Source organism: Euleptes europaea, chromosome 7 (genome assembly GCF_029931775.1).
Source record: "Euleptes europaea isolate rEulEur1 chromosome 7, rEulEur1.hap1, whole genome shotgun sequence".
Taxonomy (NCBI): Eukaryota; Metazoa; Chordata; class Lepidosauria; order Squamata; family Sphaerodactylidae; genus Euleptes; species Euleptes europaea.
This window is the reverse complement of record NC_079318.1, coordinates 8,597,243-8,614,906: the sequence shown is the minus strand read 5'-3', so window position 1 is coordinate 8,614,906 and position 17,664 is coordinate 8,597,243. Positions and strand designations below refer to the sequence as shown.

The window sequence follows — 17,664 nt, the reverse complement described above, 5'->3', positions numbered from 1 at the left end:
AGGAGCCCCTGGTAATCTTCCCCAGAAAATAACCTAGGCTGTTGTTCCTCAGACTGAGAGGCTTCTTCCTCCGAGTCGAATTCCCCTTCTTCTCTCTCTTCCTCCTCAGAATCTAGGGTGGAGGCAGAGGACTCAGGGTGGGCAGCCTGGGTATGCTCTGCAGCACTAGCACAGTTTTAAGGCTGCCTTTGTAGGCCGCTGCTTGGAAGCCGAGGACCCTGTAGTGTTGGGGTTTAGATCCTCCTCCCTGGTGGAGAGGGAGTGGGAGGTAGAGGTGGAAGGGGACCCAGCAGGACCAGACCAGTAAAGGGGGGCAGATGCATCTGGAAGGCTTGAAATGCTTGCCACTGTCTTTGCAGGGCAAGATTAACGAGATTGTCTGCATCTTCCGGGATAAATATCGACCGCCCACTACTTTGGAAGAGGGGGGGAAGGTTACCAACTCCCGCAGGGAGAAAGGAGGCTGCCGAGGGAACGTTACTGGGTCCCGCCGGGAGAAAAGAGGGCGCCACCATCAGGGGGGGCTGCAGGAATGCTCGGTGCTGCTATTGGGGCTTGCTGAGAAGAGGCGGGGGCTCTTTTCCTGGCTTTCATGCCTGCGATGGATCTGCTGCCGCGTTTTGTCTTTCTGTGCCCCGATTGCAGAGGCGCGGTTTTTTACGCCTTTTTCATCTTTGGTTGCACCGGGGCTGCTTCTTCGGCCATTTGCTGGTTGCTGGCCTGATTCTGGGTCCCTAAAGGTCCCCCTTCACGGCCGTTGGGAGAGCCAGAGTCCATTAGGGCGGATTGGACCAGCCCAGACCGATAGTCTTCTACGGAGAGGAGATCATCTTCCCTTTCAATAATGGCATCCGCCATTTTGGAGGCTCCGAAAAACGAGGGCTCCAGGAAAAAAACACACAGGGAAGGGAAGGGCTGGTAAGAAGGGTGAGGGGAGGAATAGAGAGGGTAGGTAAGAACAAAGGACTCATTCAGAGAGGTAGACAGAAGAAAGTTTCCTTTAATCTAGCTAATGCACGGAGCTGTGTGAAGAACCTGCTCTCCCTTCAGAGGCAGGATGGCTGTTTTCCCGCAAGTGGAGACAGGAAATTGAAAAATTGATCCTGCCTCCCCCGGATGGAGCAAGGAAAACAACCCACATATCAAGATGCCCTTGCCTCAGAGGAGAAGGCAAAGCAAACCACTTCTGTTAGTCTCTTTCTTTGAAAACCCTATGGGGTTGCCATAAGCTGGCTGCGACTATTTTTTAAGAGCAAAGCAACTCAGAGATGATGAACTTACAATGAAGCAGAAACAGGGTGAAAGAATACCTAACCTTTTCTCTGCCAGATATTTTTTCTGTTCACGGTCACCCAAGCTGCTTTCCCCCCAGTTTTATGCATGCAGTCCACGTTCTCTTAGATTAATATTTGTGTGCATCCCTTTGAAAAAGGGATAGACAGACAGATAATTTCTTGCTATAGTTTTTTATTTCTAAATATAGTTTTTTATTTCTAAATATAAGTCTTTTTCGCAAGCATTACCAAAAGTTTCATTCCCTTTTCATAAGCTAGTATCTCAAAAGTTTTAATTGCAATATTTTAACCCCAAGAAGTAATGACACTATGCACAGTTGTTTAGTTGATTTTTCTATTTAACCCTTTTTTGCATTAACATACCTTGCCTTCATCCATTGGATTGTCACTAATATGGACAACAGGTCCTGGATGAGACTTGGATGACCTGAAAATAGAAACATTATCTATTCATAAGAAATCAAACTATGAATTTATATTAACAGCAACAATGTTACTATAACACATATACTGCTGTACCACGAAGAAGTGAGCTTTCAGTTTACTGACAATGTTGCCTATATGAAGCAAAATCACATAAGGATTAACAGCCCATTCCTGAGCTCTTACCTGGAAAGAGCTCAAGGAGGAGCGCAAGTGCCCATGCTGGCATTTGAGCTGCTTGCGATGGCGTCTGGGCCGCTTGCATCGCCATGAGAGGCAGGGATGCCGGCACTGGGCCGCTCATGCTGTTCTCCCTGCGCTGCCGTGGCAGCAAGGCTCAGGGACGCTGGCTTGGCATCCCGCTGGCATTCCACTGGACAAAGCCCAGTGCCGGCATCCATGGGGCGATCCCGAGGTGTGATGGGGCGGCGGAGCTGCCAGTAGGCCGCTTCCTGACCCCTTTCACCCTGGGTACACTGTGTATAAGAACAGTGTTGCTGTGTCAGGTTTTTGCTGGCGCAGCCTCGCTATTTTCAAAGGGGCAAAATGCCTCATTTTCAACAAAAAGAAATGTAAAAGGCTTTTTAAAGCCTTTCAGTGGCCAGGGAACAACTTTGGAGGCACTGCGATGGCACCTCGACTGCCAAAGGCTCAGGAATGGGCTGTCTGGACAGGACATGTCCAATAAGGGAATCTTGCGATGTCTAGAAATGAAAGTATTTATTGATTGACTGGTCCTTGCAATTAACTAACTAAATCAACTGTTACCAATGTTTCCTTAATTCTGAGTAGCCCTAAAACATATTCCTACTGCAGAAGATACCCCTAATACCCCTAACATACCTAATAATATAAGATACAGAATACCCATGTATAAAGGAGCCTTCAAGAGCAAAGTTAACATCAATTGAAAGTGATATACATTCTGATCTATGCAATGTGGCTAAAGGCACACTAATCAATCACTGAGAGGTCTTGATTAATGATTTAATGGCCATAGACTGGGCCCAGGAGACATCTCCTGAACTCCAGCTAGTATGACTGAGTAAGGTATGGTCTACTCACTCTAGCCCTCTACATAAGACCCCAACATATGCATTCAGTCAACTTGTGAAAAGAAGAGTCTTTGAGAATGGGGAGGGAGAATAAGTGCATTTATGTCTTATATATGTAAGTGCCATACTAATGAGCCAATGACCATGCATGCAGTGGCAGGGCCTGCACGCTTGTACCTATTCCCTCTCTATGTGCATTAACTGAATGCACAGGGTGGTCATGTCTTTTGTCTTAGAAGCGGCCTGAAACTTATTAGTTCAATGGGACATACAGAGAGCAACTGGTCACAAATTCAAGACTTTTTTGTGGAGGGAGAAATATGCACAATAATGGAGGATTTTGACAACAGAGCAGCATTGACATGTGAGCCCTGATCCTATAGTACAATCACAGCTTTGCCACCTCATCTGCTGTCTGAAAAGAGCTAGGCCATAAAGACACAACTACAGCAGTGGCTTCCTGTATGTTCAGACATGATTTGGAATATTTGTGATCCTTGAACAAGGCTACCTTGTCCAACTCCTTGCCAAGAACTGCCACCAGTCTGGATCAAATGAACAGAATTTAGACAATTATGAATGTTCATCGTGTAGGGAGAAATTGGGTCTTCAAATAAGACAAATATCAACTTCTTTGAATGTATGACTCAAAGTACAAAAAGCCAAAGAAACTCACACTGATTTTTCTGAAAAAAAGATTCAACTTTCTTATTTAGAAGTCATAATCATCAACAAGTGTCATCTCTTATCTTTATATTTTATGGCCTCATTAGCCTGGTTGTAGTCTCTATGTGGAATTTTCAAATTTAGGACCCACACTCCTAATTAGAGGTAACCTTCCTTTCCTGTAATGACTCATATTAATCCCCATTTTGTCAAGCTTCTGCATATCTTACCTTCTTTATAAGAGATACATACTTCTATTAACATTATCCCATTATTCTAGACCTTTAAATTGTACATTAAGGTGCAATGACTTGAATCTTTTGCTGCCATCTCTAGCAGATTTCCAGGTCAATGTTGTATTGCTTGACTAATAGTGGGGTGGATCCAACCAGCTTTTCAACTCAATCCTCTCAACTACTCTCCTTATTACAGCCCCAGTCTTGCATTGCTTTTGTCCATGTTGCTCCCATTATCTCCAGCATAAACTTTTTAGGAGGTCAAAAAAGCCCTTCCTCTCTTTTTCCATCACCACAGAAGCTGTCTGGAACCACTCTGCTTTCTTTGTATTCTATACACTAATAATTCAATATCTTAATATACGGAGGGGGTAATATGTAAAAACATTTTTATATATCCACACATCAAAAAAACAAATAAGTATCTTCAAATTAGTTGAGAGAGGAGACAAATACAAATCAAATATACAGGTAAAGTGAGAACTACTACTAACCAATTTAAGCAATACTTAAGCAATTTAAGCAGCCTTGGAGATGCTATTTGGGTGGAAAGGCAGCATAAAAATGTTTTAAATAAATAAATAAAATAATACCCAGCACTGACAAGGGAATAGCTCCATGGAATAACTGGAACCCCCTACTCATGTTTCAAGATATTACATTGGAAGTTCAGGGTACAGCTTTTTGCTGAATCCATACCTTGCTGGCTCCAATATGCTGTACGGCATAACTGTTCTTTGAACCTGTGCCAGTCCGAGCACTCTCCCAGGGAACCCAGACTCCCCCCAGGGGTCTGGACCCAGACCGCCTGCTTGGTGGTGGCAGGGGAAAATGCCCCGGGCAAGGGACGAAGGGGCAGCTCAGCAGGGGATGCAAAACGAAGGGGCAGGCGGGGAGTGGGAAAAACAGTGTTACACTTACTTGTAACTGTTGTTCATCGAGTGGTCTTCTGTGCAGGCACGCATAGGACTGCGCTTGCGCAGGCCAGCCGTGGAGAACTGACTTAAAAGCTTTTAGGAGCTTCAGAGCGCTCCCCCTCCCCTCTGTCCCAGGCCAAGAGTGAGCCGGCTTCCCGCCCAATGGTCATGTGACGGAGGGGAAAGGAGCACTCCTCCCTCAGTTCTCCCTTCGCCGCCGTGGAAGAACACAATAGCCACTAAACAGTAGCCCACAGCGGGGAAAGGAGGGAGGGATGCGTGCCTGCACAGAAGACCACTCGATGAACAACAGTTACAGGTAAGTGCAACACTGTTTTTCATCTTCGTGGCTTCTGTGCAGTCCCGCATGGGAGAATAGCAAGCTCACCTACCATGGGTCTGTGGAACCAGGGAACAAAAGTGCAGCATCAAAAGAAACATGGCCAGTGGAACTGGAAAATCTCCCTGGAGGCCTCATGGCAACCAGTGTCCTGGAGAAAGTAGGGACATTTTGCATCAGCACTTGAGATAATAGGACTCTACCAACCAGGGAAAACCTGTATTCCCTAAAAAGGGAAAGCAGGGAACATAGAGTGAGGGACTACTTGTGGGTTGATGAAACCTGTCTGCTCAGGAAATCTGTAAGAGCAGACTTCTCCCACCACCTGGACTGCCGGGAAGGAAATGTGTTGTTTGGTCCTTTGCCACAACTGGAAGAACCTGGGACAGCAGGACAGGGAACCCTCCTTCATGCTATAGATATTTACATTGCCGTGCTGTATGCCTTCATAGCAGCGGCTGAAAAAAGGTACAAAATGGTACTGGTTCGTCCTGACTTCCAGAAGAAGAATGTGATCTCATGAAGGGAAATATTTAGGTAAACACTTTGAACAAGTGCTTGCGAGAACCTTAGTACTGGAGTGAATACAGCACAGTTCTGGATATAGGAAGACTATGTCTTCAGGTGGTATCAGCATAACAGTTGCCCTGTCAGACAGGATCTGTACCACTAGTCTGGGAGGGAGCAGGAACCAAAGGAGTATGCAATAATCCCAATTGTAATAGGGGACAGCAACTGGAAACATTTTGGGGGGGGGTATGGTTTTTAATGTCTTCTTGAAAACCCTTGTTTTGTAAGGTCTAATGGTCTTAGCCTGATGATCCACAATACACACGGGGTATATTCGCCAGTCTCAGAACCAAGCTGAAACCCATTAGTGTGTTTATTTGTTTGTTTAATTTTAATATTATTTCATTTTATTTTGAAGCCACAAGGTAGATACCCTAGGATCCAGTCCAGTAACTATGGTGATCAAAAAGATTCTTTTTAAGAACTGATCTACACTTGTAGATAAATCGTGCAGCTACCAGAGACCAAAAGGCCACCAGCCATTGAGTCACTAAGGGATTGGAGAAAAATCATTCAAAGTAGCTGCCAAGAATGCTATTCTTTGAGTAGGTAGCAATTGGGATTACAAAAGAACAACTAGCAAACCCAATGACCCACAGGGATTAGGATGCGACAGACAGGCAAAACTGCAGGACTGGTAAAATTAATTGTCCAGTAGTCAATAATCCAATTACAGATCTACAGCGCCACCTGCTGATGGCAGGAGAACAAGTGCAACAAGCCTGTAACATACTAGGGCCAGTTAACATAATTGTCCTTAGGTACAGGACTGCAACCAAAAAGGCCTCCCAGGCAATAGAGGAAGGACTTTTGAAAAGGGAAGTTTCCTGAAAATAGGGCACCTGTGGATCCATATTAAGGAGCCCGAGGCCCTGTCAGGGTCCCTTATAAGCATTTTCCCTTATCAAAGAGAAAAATACTTAGAGTAAAAACTTGGTATTCTTAAATAAAGGGGTTCATCTGCAGTGCAATATAGAGACCTCAGCAGCAATTAACTCAATATGGAGGGAACCTGGTGCCTTGGATGGTTAAAACCCCAATATTTTTATAATTTGGATACTCCTTCCCTTCGGAGAGCATTTTCTCTTGCCAGGGTTAATGCCTTCCCATCACAAATTTTGTACAAAAGGTTTCACCAAATTCCAATTCAGGATTGAATTTGCCCATGTGACTCTAACTCCCTGGATACGCTTGATCACATATTACCTGACTGCTCTTTACATGTATCACCACGTGAGAAATGGTTAGGACAGGGGTCGGCAAACTCATTAGTCATAAGAGCCAAATATCAACAGTACAACGATTGAGATTTCTTTTGAGAGCCAAATTTCTTAAACTTAAACTATATAGGTAGGTACACTGTTTATTAACTTAATAAACTTTAATTAAAGTTTTAAGTCTTAATTAAACTATAGGTACACTGAATAAAACTTGATATCATACTTAATAATGATCTTATTTATTGATAAAAATTAAATTGTAAGTCCCTGCCATTTCCCCCTCCCCGTCTGGAGTCCTTGTCTGGAGGCCTGGTCTACAGCCATAAAAGCCTATTGGTAGACCTGGCCGGCTGAGTCCCATTGGTCTACCCATTGGCTTTCTTGGCAGTAGACCTAGCCTCCGGAGGCCCATAGAAGCCAATTGGTAGACCTGGCCTCTGAAGGGGGACTTTTTCCCCTCCTCAGAGTACAGGTCTACCGACAAGAAAGCCAGTGGGTAGACATGGCCTCTGAGGAGGGAAAAAAGTAAGTAAGGCATCCATAAAATTAAATCATGACAATGACTGACAAACACTGTACATTTTCCCCATCTGCATTCTCAAAACTGCAGGGGGGCTTATTGTTGAGTTGTGCATCTGAGTGGCAAATCCAATGCAAAACCTCCCATTCATAAATGGCCAATAACCCCCATGCAGTTTTGAGAATCTGGATGGGCAAAATGTGCATCTGAGTGGCAAATCCAATGCAAAACCTCCCATTCACAAATGGCCAATAACCCCCATGCAGAGTTTTGAGAATCTGGATGGGGAAAATGTGCATCTGAGTGGCAAATCCAATGCAAAACCTCCCATTCATAAATGGCCAATAACCCCCATGCAGAGTTTTGAGAATCTGGATGGGGAAAATGTGCATCTGAGTGGCAAATCCAAGACCACCTCCTCCTCGCCCCCTGGGCTCCTTCCTACCTTCCCTCAAGACCCGACCCAGGACTGCCCCGGGCGGACACTGACGGGCCCCGCGTCCCACTTACCTCCGAGCCCGAGGAACAGGCAGCGCCGCGCGAGCGCAGCGTGGACGGAGCGAAGCTGCGATGCCGGGCCGAGCAGGGAGGGGCGAGCGACGGGGCCCCCGACAGCCATCCCTGACAGGAGGGTGGGCCGGAAAGGCATTCTCCTGGCCAGCATGCCGGGGCTGAGAGGCGAGGCCAGGAGCAACCCGGGGCAGGGCAACGCCCCAGTGGGCCGGCGCGCAGATGCCGACGGCTCCAGCACCAGGCGGCCCTTACAACAAGGGAGAAGGGAACCAAAGCGGGGCGGCCTAGAGGAGGCCCCGGGGGGAGGTAGCTCTCAGGCCGACCGGCCGGAAGACGGGCCCGGCCAGACACCAGACGGCCCTCCGACCAGACCATCCGCTGGAGAGGAAAGAGGCGGGGCTGGAAACCGGGAGGGCCCTTGGAAGTTTGGGGAAGGTGGAAGGGGCGGGAAGCGCTTCAAACCCCCGCCGGCCAGCTGGGTGGGACTGGAAAGAGCCACACTCAAGGGCTCAAAGAGCCACATGTGGCTCAGGAGCCGCGCTTTTGCGACCCGTGGGTTAGGAAATAGGCTACATGCCAAGTCTCACTTGCCTAATAAAATAAAATACCAATTCTTAATGAATGATTTAACTCCAGAGATCACTGTGGATGTAGCCAAGTTTTTGGGGAAGTGTTGAAAATCCAAAACCTTAAAATCTTTGACACTTATGGTTCTCAGCTTTGATCTTATCATACCGATTTTAAGATGTATGTTTTCTGTTTGTGATATTTGTCATAATGTCTATGCCATTAAAGGTTTATGGAATGGAATGGAATGGTTAAGACCCCCATTCAGCACATAGCACTAACATACCCCGGAGTTAGCATTTATTAATCTGTAGTCATGCCACCTGAAAAGTCCTTGGGAAGTCAAACAACCTGTGAGTTGAGGAAATTTTCCCTTGATGTTGGGTAAACACAGTGTGCACAGGGTAAACGCAGAATGCACAGGACTTATCAGAAAATGTACATAAGTTGCTTAGACTAATTACAGCTCTAACACTGAAAAGTATTCTTCCCTTAATGGGAGATTCAGTGCTCCTGCCCAGAGTCAAAGGGGTAGCGCCAGCAACCCCCGGAAAAAAATGGGAACCTGACCCATATTGAGATAGAAGTGTCTCAGCAACCATTAACTAGGTGAGGGATACTGTAAGAGGAATCCAGCATCCTCCTTTCAGCTTTATATAGATTTTCCACCTTCTAGGTGAAAGCTTGGCTATAAAAAGTAGTAAGCCAAATGTATACCACATAGGCTTCACATAACACAACTCCTTGTCAGATCCAAGTTCGAATCTGTGGGAGAATATCAAATCTTCCAAGCCTATGCCATCCAGATTAACTGTTTTAAATACAGCTGAACAACCCCGTGGGTGAGACAGGCAGGAACTCTCATGGGTTGCATATGAGATGGAATGTCCCATGAGCCCTCCCTCCTTGATGCTGAGGTGGCCATGTAAATCGACTTCGAGGTCGGTGGGAAGACACTTGTCACAGAGAGGATGAGTGTCTATACACCCCTGGTGGTGTATGCATTCCAGTAGGAGCCCCAAGAAGAGGCTCTGGGAACATAAAGGGGGGTAACGGAACATGGCTGAGAAGCCTTCCCCACATGCTGGACAATATTTCAGCAAGCTTGCTTACCCCACCAGCAACGGAGATTCCTGACGTCGAGGGAAGCAGGGGGGGGGGGCTGCAGCGCCGAGACACCTCCCCTTCTCTGAACAGATGCCGCCTCGGCAGCAATAGACAGTCGACATGGAGGCAACTCGAACCCGCTCGTCTCAGCACCGAGTAGGAATTGGTGTATGACGTCGACAAGAGCCCGGTGGCTGTTGTATTGGTGCGTCAGAGGCGTGCCAACGTCGAGGCTTTAACACCCAGAGGAGTAGGCATTCCCACCTCCTTGGAATTGTTTGACCTCGAGACCTCCTCTCTGCACGTCATGGGGGATCCCCTAGTGCTGTAGACTAGCAGGCTTTCCACGGAGCCTGTCAACGTCGAGGCATCATCCATGCACGTCATGGGGGCCAGAGCCCCTAGCGCCACAGTAAAACGGCTTCCTATGCAGCCTTTCGACTTTGAGGTCTCATCCATGCATGTCATGGGGGACAGAACACCGAGCCCCTAGTGCAACCATACAATGGCTTTTCTCAGAGCCTGTCGACTTCGAAGTCTCATCCATGCACGTCATGGGGGACGGAACACCGAGCCCCTAGTGCAACCATACAATGGCTTTTCTCAGAGCCTGTCGACTTCGAGGTCTCATACATGCATGTCATGGGGGACAGAACCGCTAGTGCTGCAGCATATCCAGTCATTATCACAGTCTTTGGGTTTGAGACCTGTAAAGCTGGATTTCATCACAGACATTCGAACTGGAGCAACACAGCCTGAATGACTTGTAAAAATGAGAAAGAAACAAGATTAAAACAAGCATCTGAAACAGAACAGACCATTAATTTGTGGAATACTCATTCAGCATTTGGCAGAATGAGTAATGCGCCGTAATACAGAATGCGCCGTAATACTTGACGGGATCCCTATACCGGAATTTTTATAGGCTAGGGAAATGCAGGCCTTTATGGTACTGCTAATAGCAGCCCGTGACATAGCCCCACTCTTGTTAGGTGCTGTCAAGGAAATAAAAAGGCGCTCTGACTTCCTAAACTGTTGAGTTCTTCTGATGTAAATGCGTAGTGCTCGTTTAACATCCAGCGAGTGCCAATCCCTTTCCCTTTGGTTAGAAGGGTGTGGGGAAAAGGTGGGGAGAACAATCTCTTGTTCGAGGTGAAAACGTGTGTGGATCTTTGGGATGAAAGAAGGATCTGTCCGAAGAACCACTCTGTTTTTATGAAAAACGCAAAGCTCCGGTCTAACTGAAAGAGCCCCTAGCTCTGACACCCTCCTGGCTGAGGTCACTGCGGTAAGGAAAAGAGCCTTCATGCGGACCCACTTGAGGTCAACCGTTCTGAGGGGCTCAAACGGTGACTTGGTTAAGGCTAGCAATACAGTGCGCAAATTCCAGGAGGGGAATCTATGAACCACTGCCGGCGAGGACAGTTTAACCCCTCTCAGAAAAGCCCTGATGTGAGGGTGTTTGGACAAAGGGTACTTGGCTACTCGAGGTACCAAGGTGGCTATAGCAGCCAATTGACGTCTCATGGTGGAAACTTTAAGGCCAAGCTTTCTTCCCTCTTGGAGAAAGGCTAAAATGTCCCTCACTCTGGGTTTCAGGGGATTTTTGGAGTTACGGTGGCACCACGTGGCAAAAACCTTCCAAGTGGCTCCGTATATACGTTGAGTGGCCGGTTTTCTAGAGGCTAAGATAGTATTGACAATGTCAGAATTGTAACCCTGATCTAATAGGTTTCTCCTCTCAAGAGCCATACGGTTAGTCGATACCACCCGGGGTCCGGGTGGCAAATTGGTCCTTGGATTAAGAGGTCTTGTCTGGGAGGAAGACGCCAGGGAGGTTGGATGGACATCTGTTGTAAGGCCGGATACCATGGCCGTCTTGGCCAGTCTGGAGTTACTAATAGTACCGTGGCCTGGAGAGCCCGTATTCGTCTGATCACCCTGGGAATAAGAGGAAGAGGAAGAAATGCGTATAATAGGCCGGTCGGCCATGGGGATAAGAGAGCATCTGTTCTTTCCGCCCCTATTTGGTGATACCTGGAGTAGAACCTCTTGAGCTGGGAGTTGGCTGGAGTGGCAAACAGATCCACCTGCGGGTTCCCGAATCTGATGGTGATCTGATGGAAGACCTCCGGGTGTAGGGACCACTCGGCCTCGTCGAGGTGTTGTCTGCTGAGCCAGTCGGCCTGAGTGTTCTGAACTCCCTGGATGTGTTCGGCAGATATTGACGCTAGATGTACTTCCGCCCACTCCAATATCTTGGAGGCCTGCTTGTGTAGTGAGGACGACTTGGAGCCCCCCTGCTTGTTTATATGCGCCTTCGCGGAGATGTTGTCCGTCCTGATGAGAAGGTGCATCCCCTCTAACTGAGGGGCAAAATGCAGGAGGGCCTTCCATATAGCAGTAATCTCTAGGAAGTTGATGCTTTTCTTGAGATGTTCGGGTTTCCAGAGACCCTGGGCTGGTTGATCGAGTAGGGTCGCACCCCATCCCTCCAGGCTGGCGTCCGTGAATAATTGGACAGGTGCCTCGTGAATGTACTGCAGTCCCCGAGCTAGATTCTCGTGAACCGTCCACCAGGATAGACTCGATCTGGCAGAGACCGAGAGGCTGAGTAGTTTGTGTCGTTTCTTGGCAATGTCCTTCTGGAACGGGCGAAGGAACCATTGCAATGGTCTTGCCCGAAAACGAGCCCATGGTACCGACGGGATGCACGAGATCATGTGGCCCTGTAGCTTGGCCAGTGCCATAAGTTGAAAAGTTGGGGCGGATGCTGCCTGATTGGCCAGAGAGGAAATGGACTTCACTTTCTCGTCCGTGAGAATGAAGGAGTTCGTCGTGGTGTCGATGACTATACCCAGATGAGTCAGTCTCTGTGAAGGTGTCAGTTGACTTTTGCTCCAATTGATCATGAAGCCATGATCCTGTAAGATCTTGAGTACAATGTTGGTGTGAACCCGACTGAGCTCCTGCGAGGGAGAGCATATGAGTATGTCGTCCAGGTACGGGTGTACCTGGACCCCTTGCTTGCGGGCCTCTACCATGAGGGTCACCAGAATCTTGGTGAAGACCCTCGGCGCAGATGTTAAGCCGAATGGCAGGGCCCGGAACTGATAATGCTCGTTCTGACAGGTAAATCGCAGGAATCTCCTGTGACTCTGGTGGATGGGGACATGGAGATATGCCTCGGTGAGGTCCACCGAGGTCAGGTAGGCTTGAGGTGTTAAGGACTCTGAGATGGACTTCAGGGTTTCCATCCTGAACCTTTTGTAGATGACGAACTTGTTCACCCACTTGTATTTCAGGATGGCTCTCCAGTCCCCGTTTTTCTTTGGAACCGTGAAAAACACGGAATACACTCCCAAGCATCGCTCTGAGAACTCGACGGGCTCTATGGCTTGTATGTCTAACAGATGACGTATAGCCTCTTGAGTGCGGAGCAACTTTTCTTGGCCTAGAGGCTGAATTTTGGAGATGAATCTCGACGGTGGGGTTTTTCGAAACTCTATCAAGTATCCGTGATTGATGACGGAGGACACCCAGTGATCCGTGTGGGATAACTGCCATGCTTCCGCAAAGCGGGTGAGACAGCCCCCCACCGGGCCGATGGAGGAGTCATTGTTTAGACTGCTGAGATCCGTAGCCAGCTCTGTCTGAGGGCTGGGTGGAACGTGGGGGTCTTGCATAGCGGCCTCCTCTTCGAAAGGGACCCTTAAATGAGTTCCAAGAGCCTCTTCGCTGGTCACCATGAAATCTTTGGAGAGTGTGGGAAGAGCGAAAGGAGCGGGAGTAGGTTTTTTGATCCCGCTTGTAGCTCTTTGGAAGTGCCTTTTTCTTGTCCCTAGTCTCAACTAAGATAGGGTCCAGCTGATCTCCAAAGAGTCTCCTTCCCTGGTATGGAAATCCCATTAGATCTGCCTTAGAATGGTGGTCCACTTGCCAAGGTCTAATCCACAGAGCTCTCCTCGAAACTAGTTGAGTGGCAATGGCTCTGGCTGAAAAGGAAAGGGTATCCAAGGAAGAGTCGGCCAAAAAGGTGACCGCCCTTAAAATCCTCGACACCCCCTCCTGGGCTTTCTTATTTCGTTCAGGAATAAGTTGACGCAACTTGGGTGCCCAGACTATAGCTGCCCTGGACACCAAAGCCGATGTAACTGAGGCGCTAATAGCTAAGGCAGAAGCTTCATGGGCCCATTTGAGGGAGACTTCCGCTTTCCTGTCAAGAGGATCTCTAATAGACCCCATGCCATCCCTGGCTACCACATCATTGGAATGTAATGCACAGACAGGAGCTTCCACCACTGGGGGCTGAAGCAACTGAGCCGAAGCAGGAGCTAGGTCATAGAATTTTTTAGCTATAGCCGGTACCTGCCTACCTGCCAATGGTTTGTCCCACTCTGCCGTAATCAGAGAAGTGAAATAGTCTGGGACTGGGATGGCTCGAGAAGGGTTAGTATGTCTGTGGAAAAATTCCTTTGAACCCTTAAGATTGACAGAGGCTTGGGGGTCCTGTGGCTCAGACAAGTCCAAAGCCTCTAGGGTCTTAGCAAGGAGGGAAGGGAAATCCTTCTGAGGAAACAGTCTAAGCTGCTTATCCTCTGGTTTTGAAGGGTCCTCCTCTGTGGAGGAGACCTCCTCTTCCTCCTCCCCTTCGTCTTCAGAGGAACCTGGGGAGGATTGGGGCTGCATAACAACTGGCCGTCTGGATTGACCAGAGGACTGGCCAACAGTAGTCTTTTCACTTCCAGGTCTCTTGGGTCTATGGAGTGTACTGGGGCCCTCTAAAGGATCCTGATAATCCTCTGAGCCTCTAATGGAGGGAGTAGGGGACGCTTGAGCCGCCTGCAGGCCATCCACGAAAACGCTCCTAATGAGCTCAGTAAGCTCCGCTCTTAAAGTGGCCAGCCCCCCGCTATCCGAAGCCCCCGCGAGCGATGGTACAGTACCAGGTGCTGGAACGTGGCTAGGAGCCTCAGCAGCCGCAAGGGGTCCAGCCGCCTCCAAGGTACCCGCGGAGCATTCTGCAGCCTCCAAATCTTCTGGCGTCCGGCTAGCAGCTGCGCCCGCCACCCGGCCCGCAGCCGCGACAGCCTCTGAGTCCTTTGGCGTCCGGCTAGGAGCCGCGCCCAGCGTTCGTCCAGAAGCTCCAAGCTTCACCCGCTCCGCCACGGACGTAGCAGCGGGTGTAGACGGCGTCCGGCTAGCAGCCGCGCCTGTGCCGTCCTTCTTCATCCCGGAGGGACGAATTTTCCTTTTTACCCCTTCTTTAGGGTCCAGTTTCCTCTTTCTTTTGGGATTGTCCCCTTTGGAGGGGTTAGAGGAGTCCCTGCGGCTTGGCGCAGCCGCTACCAGGAGACCCGGGTCTAAATCCACGGGTGAGATAAAATCGTCCTGGTTGGACTCCGCCATCTTTTTTAGGCGGGAAAGGAACCCCAACCCTCTGGGCCCCAACACAGACACAACAAGGGACCAACAAGGGAACAGACGATACAGGAGGTAAAGGGGGTAACCGGGAAAGGCAACCGGGTGGGGAAAAATGGGAACTATAACTAACTACACTAAGTCTTGCAAGAAATATAATTGAAAAAATGGCGGAGCACCGCCACAAACCTGCTTCCCTGACAAAGGCAGGAAACAAAACTGAGGCTTTCCGAAGGGAGGGGGTCATTTCCCCCGGGGAACCGGAAGGCCTACATTTTTGTTGAATCCTGCCTTCCCTAGCAAATGAAGGAAAATAACCCAGATTGAAGACGCCCTTCTTACCTAGAGCAAGAAAGAAACAAGATTAAAACAAGCATCTGAAACAGAACAGACCATTAATTTGTGGCATACTCATTCAGCATTTGGCAGAATTGTTAAAGAAAGCCATATTGGCAAAACAGACATCAAATGCTGAGAGAAATTTTTTTCTGAGGTATAAGAAAAGATACAAGTCTCTCAAACACAACAAGCATTATTAATTTGTACTGTACTATTGTACATTTGGCACATTTGTTAAATAAAGCCACACTGACAAAAGAAAAGAAATCAAATCCTGAAGAGAAGACTGTTCTAAAGTGAAAGAAAAGATGTAAATCTCTTAAACAGCACAACAATAATCGTTATTTTGTGCTATAATCCTTTCATATTTGGCACATTTGTTACATTAAACCATATTGGCAAAAAGGAAATCAAATCCTGAAGAGAAAAACTTTTCTGAAATAAAAGAAAAAGCACAAATCTCTGAAATGTAAGAACAGTCATTATTTTGTGCCACACTATTTCTACATTTGGCACAGTCGTTAAATAAGATCATATTGGCAAAAAAGAAATAAAATCCTGAAGATAAATTTTCTCTGAGGTAACAGAAAAGACGCTCTGAAACAAAGCTAGTGCTCTCTCCATGGTGGCGAAGAGAGAACTGAGGGAGGAGTGCTCCTCCCCCCTCCGTCACATGACCATTGGGCGGGAAGCCGGCTCACTCTTGGCCTGGGACGGAGGGGAAGGAGAGCGCTCCAGGCGCTCTGAAGCTCCTAAAAGCTTTCTAGTCAGTTCTCTGCGGCTGGCCTGCACAAGCACAGTCCCATGCGGGACTGCACAAAAGCCATGAAGATGAAGACAGGATACCAGGGCAAGCACAGACACAGAAAGTACAGGGGAGCCGGATGCTGGGGGGGAGGGGGGAGGAGAAGTAGAGTTGGTTTTTATATGCCGACTTTCTCTGCCACTTAAGGGAGAATCAAACAGGCTTACAATCACCTTCCCTTCCCCTCCCCACAACAGACACCCTGTGAGGTAGGCGGGGCCGAGAGAGAATGACTTGCCCAAGGTAAGTATTCAGTGGCTAGATTCTGTGCCGCTGCAATTGACTTACGACGGAGGAGGGTCTGTGCTACTCAGCAGTCCTGAAAATGAAGGGATACAGTTTTAATTATATGTGCTCCCCTTTCTCGCCAAATGGTTTATCCATACCAACAAATGAACCAGCATTTTTTACTCAGATGTGTATTTTAGACTTATGTAAATTGGTACCTTACCTGTTTTACCTGTGCTGGTCATTGACAGTAATAAAGAATTGTCTTGTCTTGACTTGCCCAAGGTCACCCAGCTGGCTTCGCGTGTAGGAGTGGGGAAACACATCCAGTTCACCAGATTAGCCTCCGCCGCTCATGTGGAGGAGTGGGGAATCAAACCTGGTTCTCCAGATCAGACTCCACCACTCCAAACCACCGCTCTTAACCACTACACCACAGCAAGAACGGGAAGACAGGAGAAGCGGGGAGGACCTGGGAAGAGGGATTACGACGGGGATATAGGGAGACCCCTCCTCTGAAGAGGAAGACGGAGGGAGACAAGGAAAGAAGAAAAAGGGTGGCGTAGGAAAACGCTGACAGAAAGGGAGACAAGCAATTATTGGTAATTGGTGGGTGGGACAGCTGATGGGAGGACGGGCATAAAGCGGGAACCAAGAACGTGAGCCGAGGAGGAGATAGGTCAAGGGTCCATCAGACGGTTGACTGACGGAACCTGAGAGACCACGAGTGGAGTGGGACAAGCAGTCCCTAAACTGAGGCTCAGAGAGGTTCACCTAAGAGGGCTGGGACAGACGGCGGGAGCCAAACCTCGGAAAAGGGTCGAGCTGGAAGGTGCAACAGACAGTGAGTCAGAGAAAGGGACTCACAGAACCAATGGATTTTACACTTTGGATTGTTGTAAGGCTCTACTTTTTTCTGCTTAAGGTACACATTAGATCACCGAGAGATTTTTCAAAAGTTTGACATTATTGATCATCCACCCTTTAAGAAATTGAAATTGTGCTGGTGGCGCCACTAAATTAAAGACTACAGCACTAACTTAGGTATTTACATGACTATATTGAGAGTCTAACAGGGGCTGAAGTTCTAGTTGAACCGTCCCTGAACATTCTGAAGTTGCCAAACTCTGCCGAAGTAATGAATGCTGCCATACGAGCAAGCAGCAGTTGGTTATGTCTCACCTTCTGCAAATGTTAGTGGTGAAAGTGAGACGCAAGGCTGACAATGGTGTTGATTGTGTTTGGAAGGGGGGGAGTATGTCATCCCAGAGGTATAATTGAATAGTGCCTCTAACAATTGCATAGTCCTTGAGGGGTAAACTTCTCTTTATTCATCCGAAGGGTCAGTGATGACAGGATAAACAGAAGAGTCCTCACCTGATAAAGGAGGGAAAGATGAAAAGGCCCAGTCAGAAGCCACCTGTCTATATAAGAGAAGATAG

At 48.1% G+C, this 17,664-nt stretch overlaps 1 protein-coding gene across 2 annotated transcripts in view; it reads right to left on the bottom strand.

The window, feature by feature from the left end:
• STXBP5 (syntaxin binding protein 5) overlaps positions 1 to 17,664 on the bottom strand; it is a 210,609-nt gene that overhangs the window by 120,308 nt on the left and 72,637 nt on the right. For both annotated transcript variants that reach the window (XM_056852557.1, XM_056852558.1), the window contains exon 6: positions 1,659 to 1,722. In XM_056852557.1, the coding sequence (XP_056708535.1) occupies positions 1,659 to 1,722 (64 nt within the window). The remainder of the gene's footprint in view (positions 1 to 1,658; positions 1,723 to 17,664) is intronic.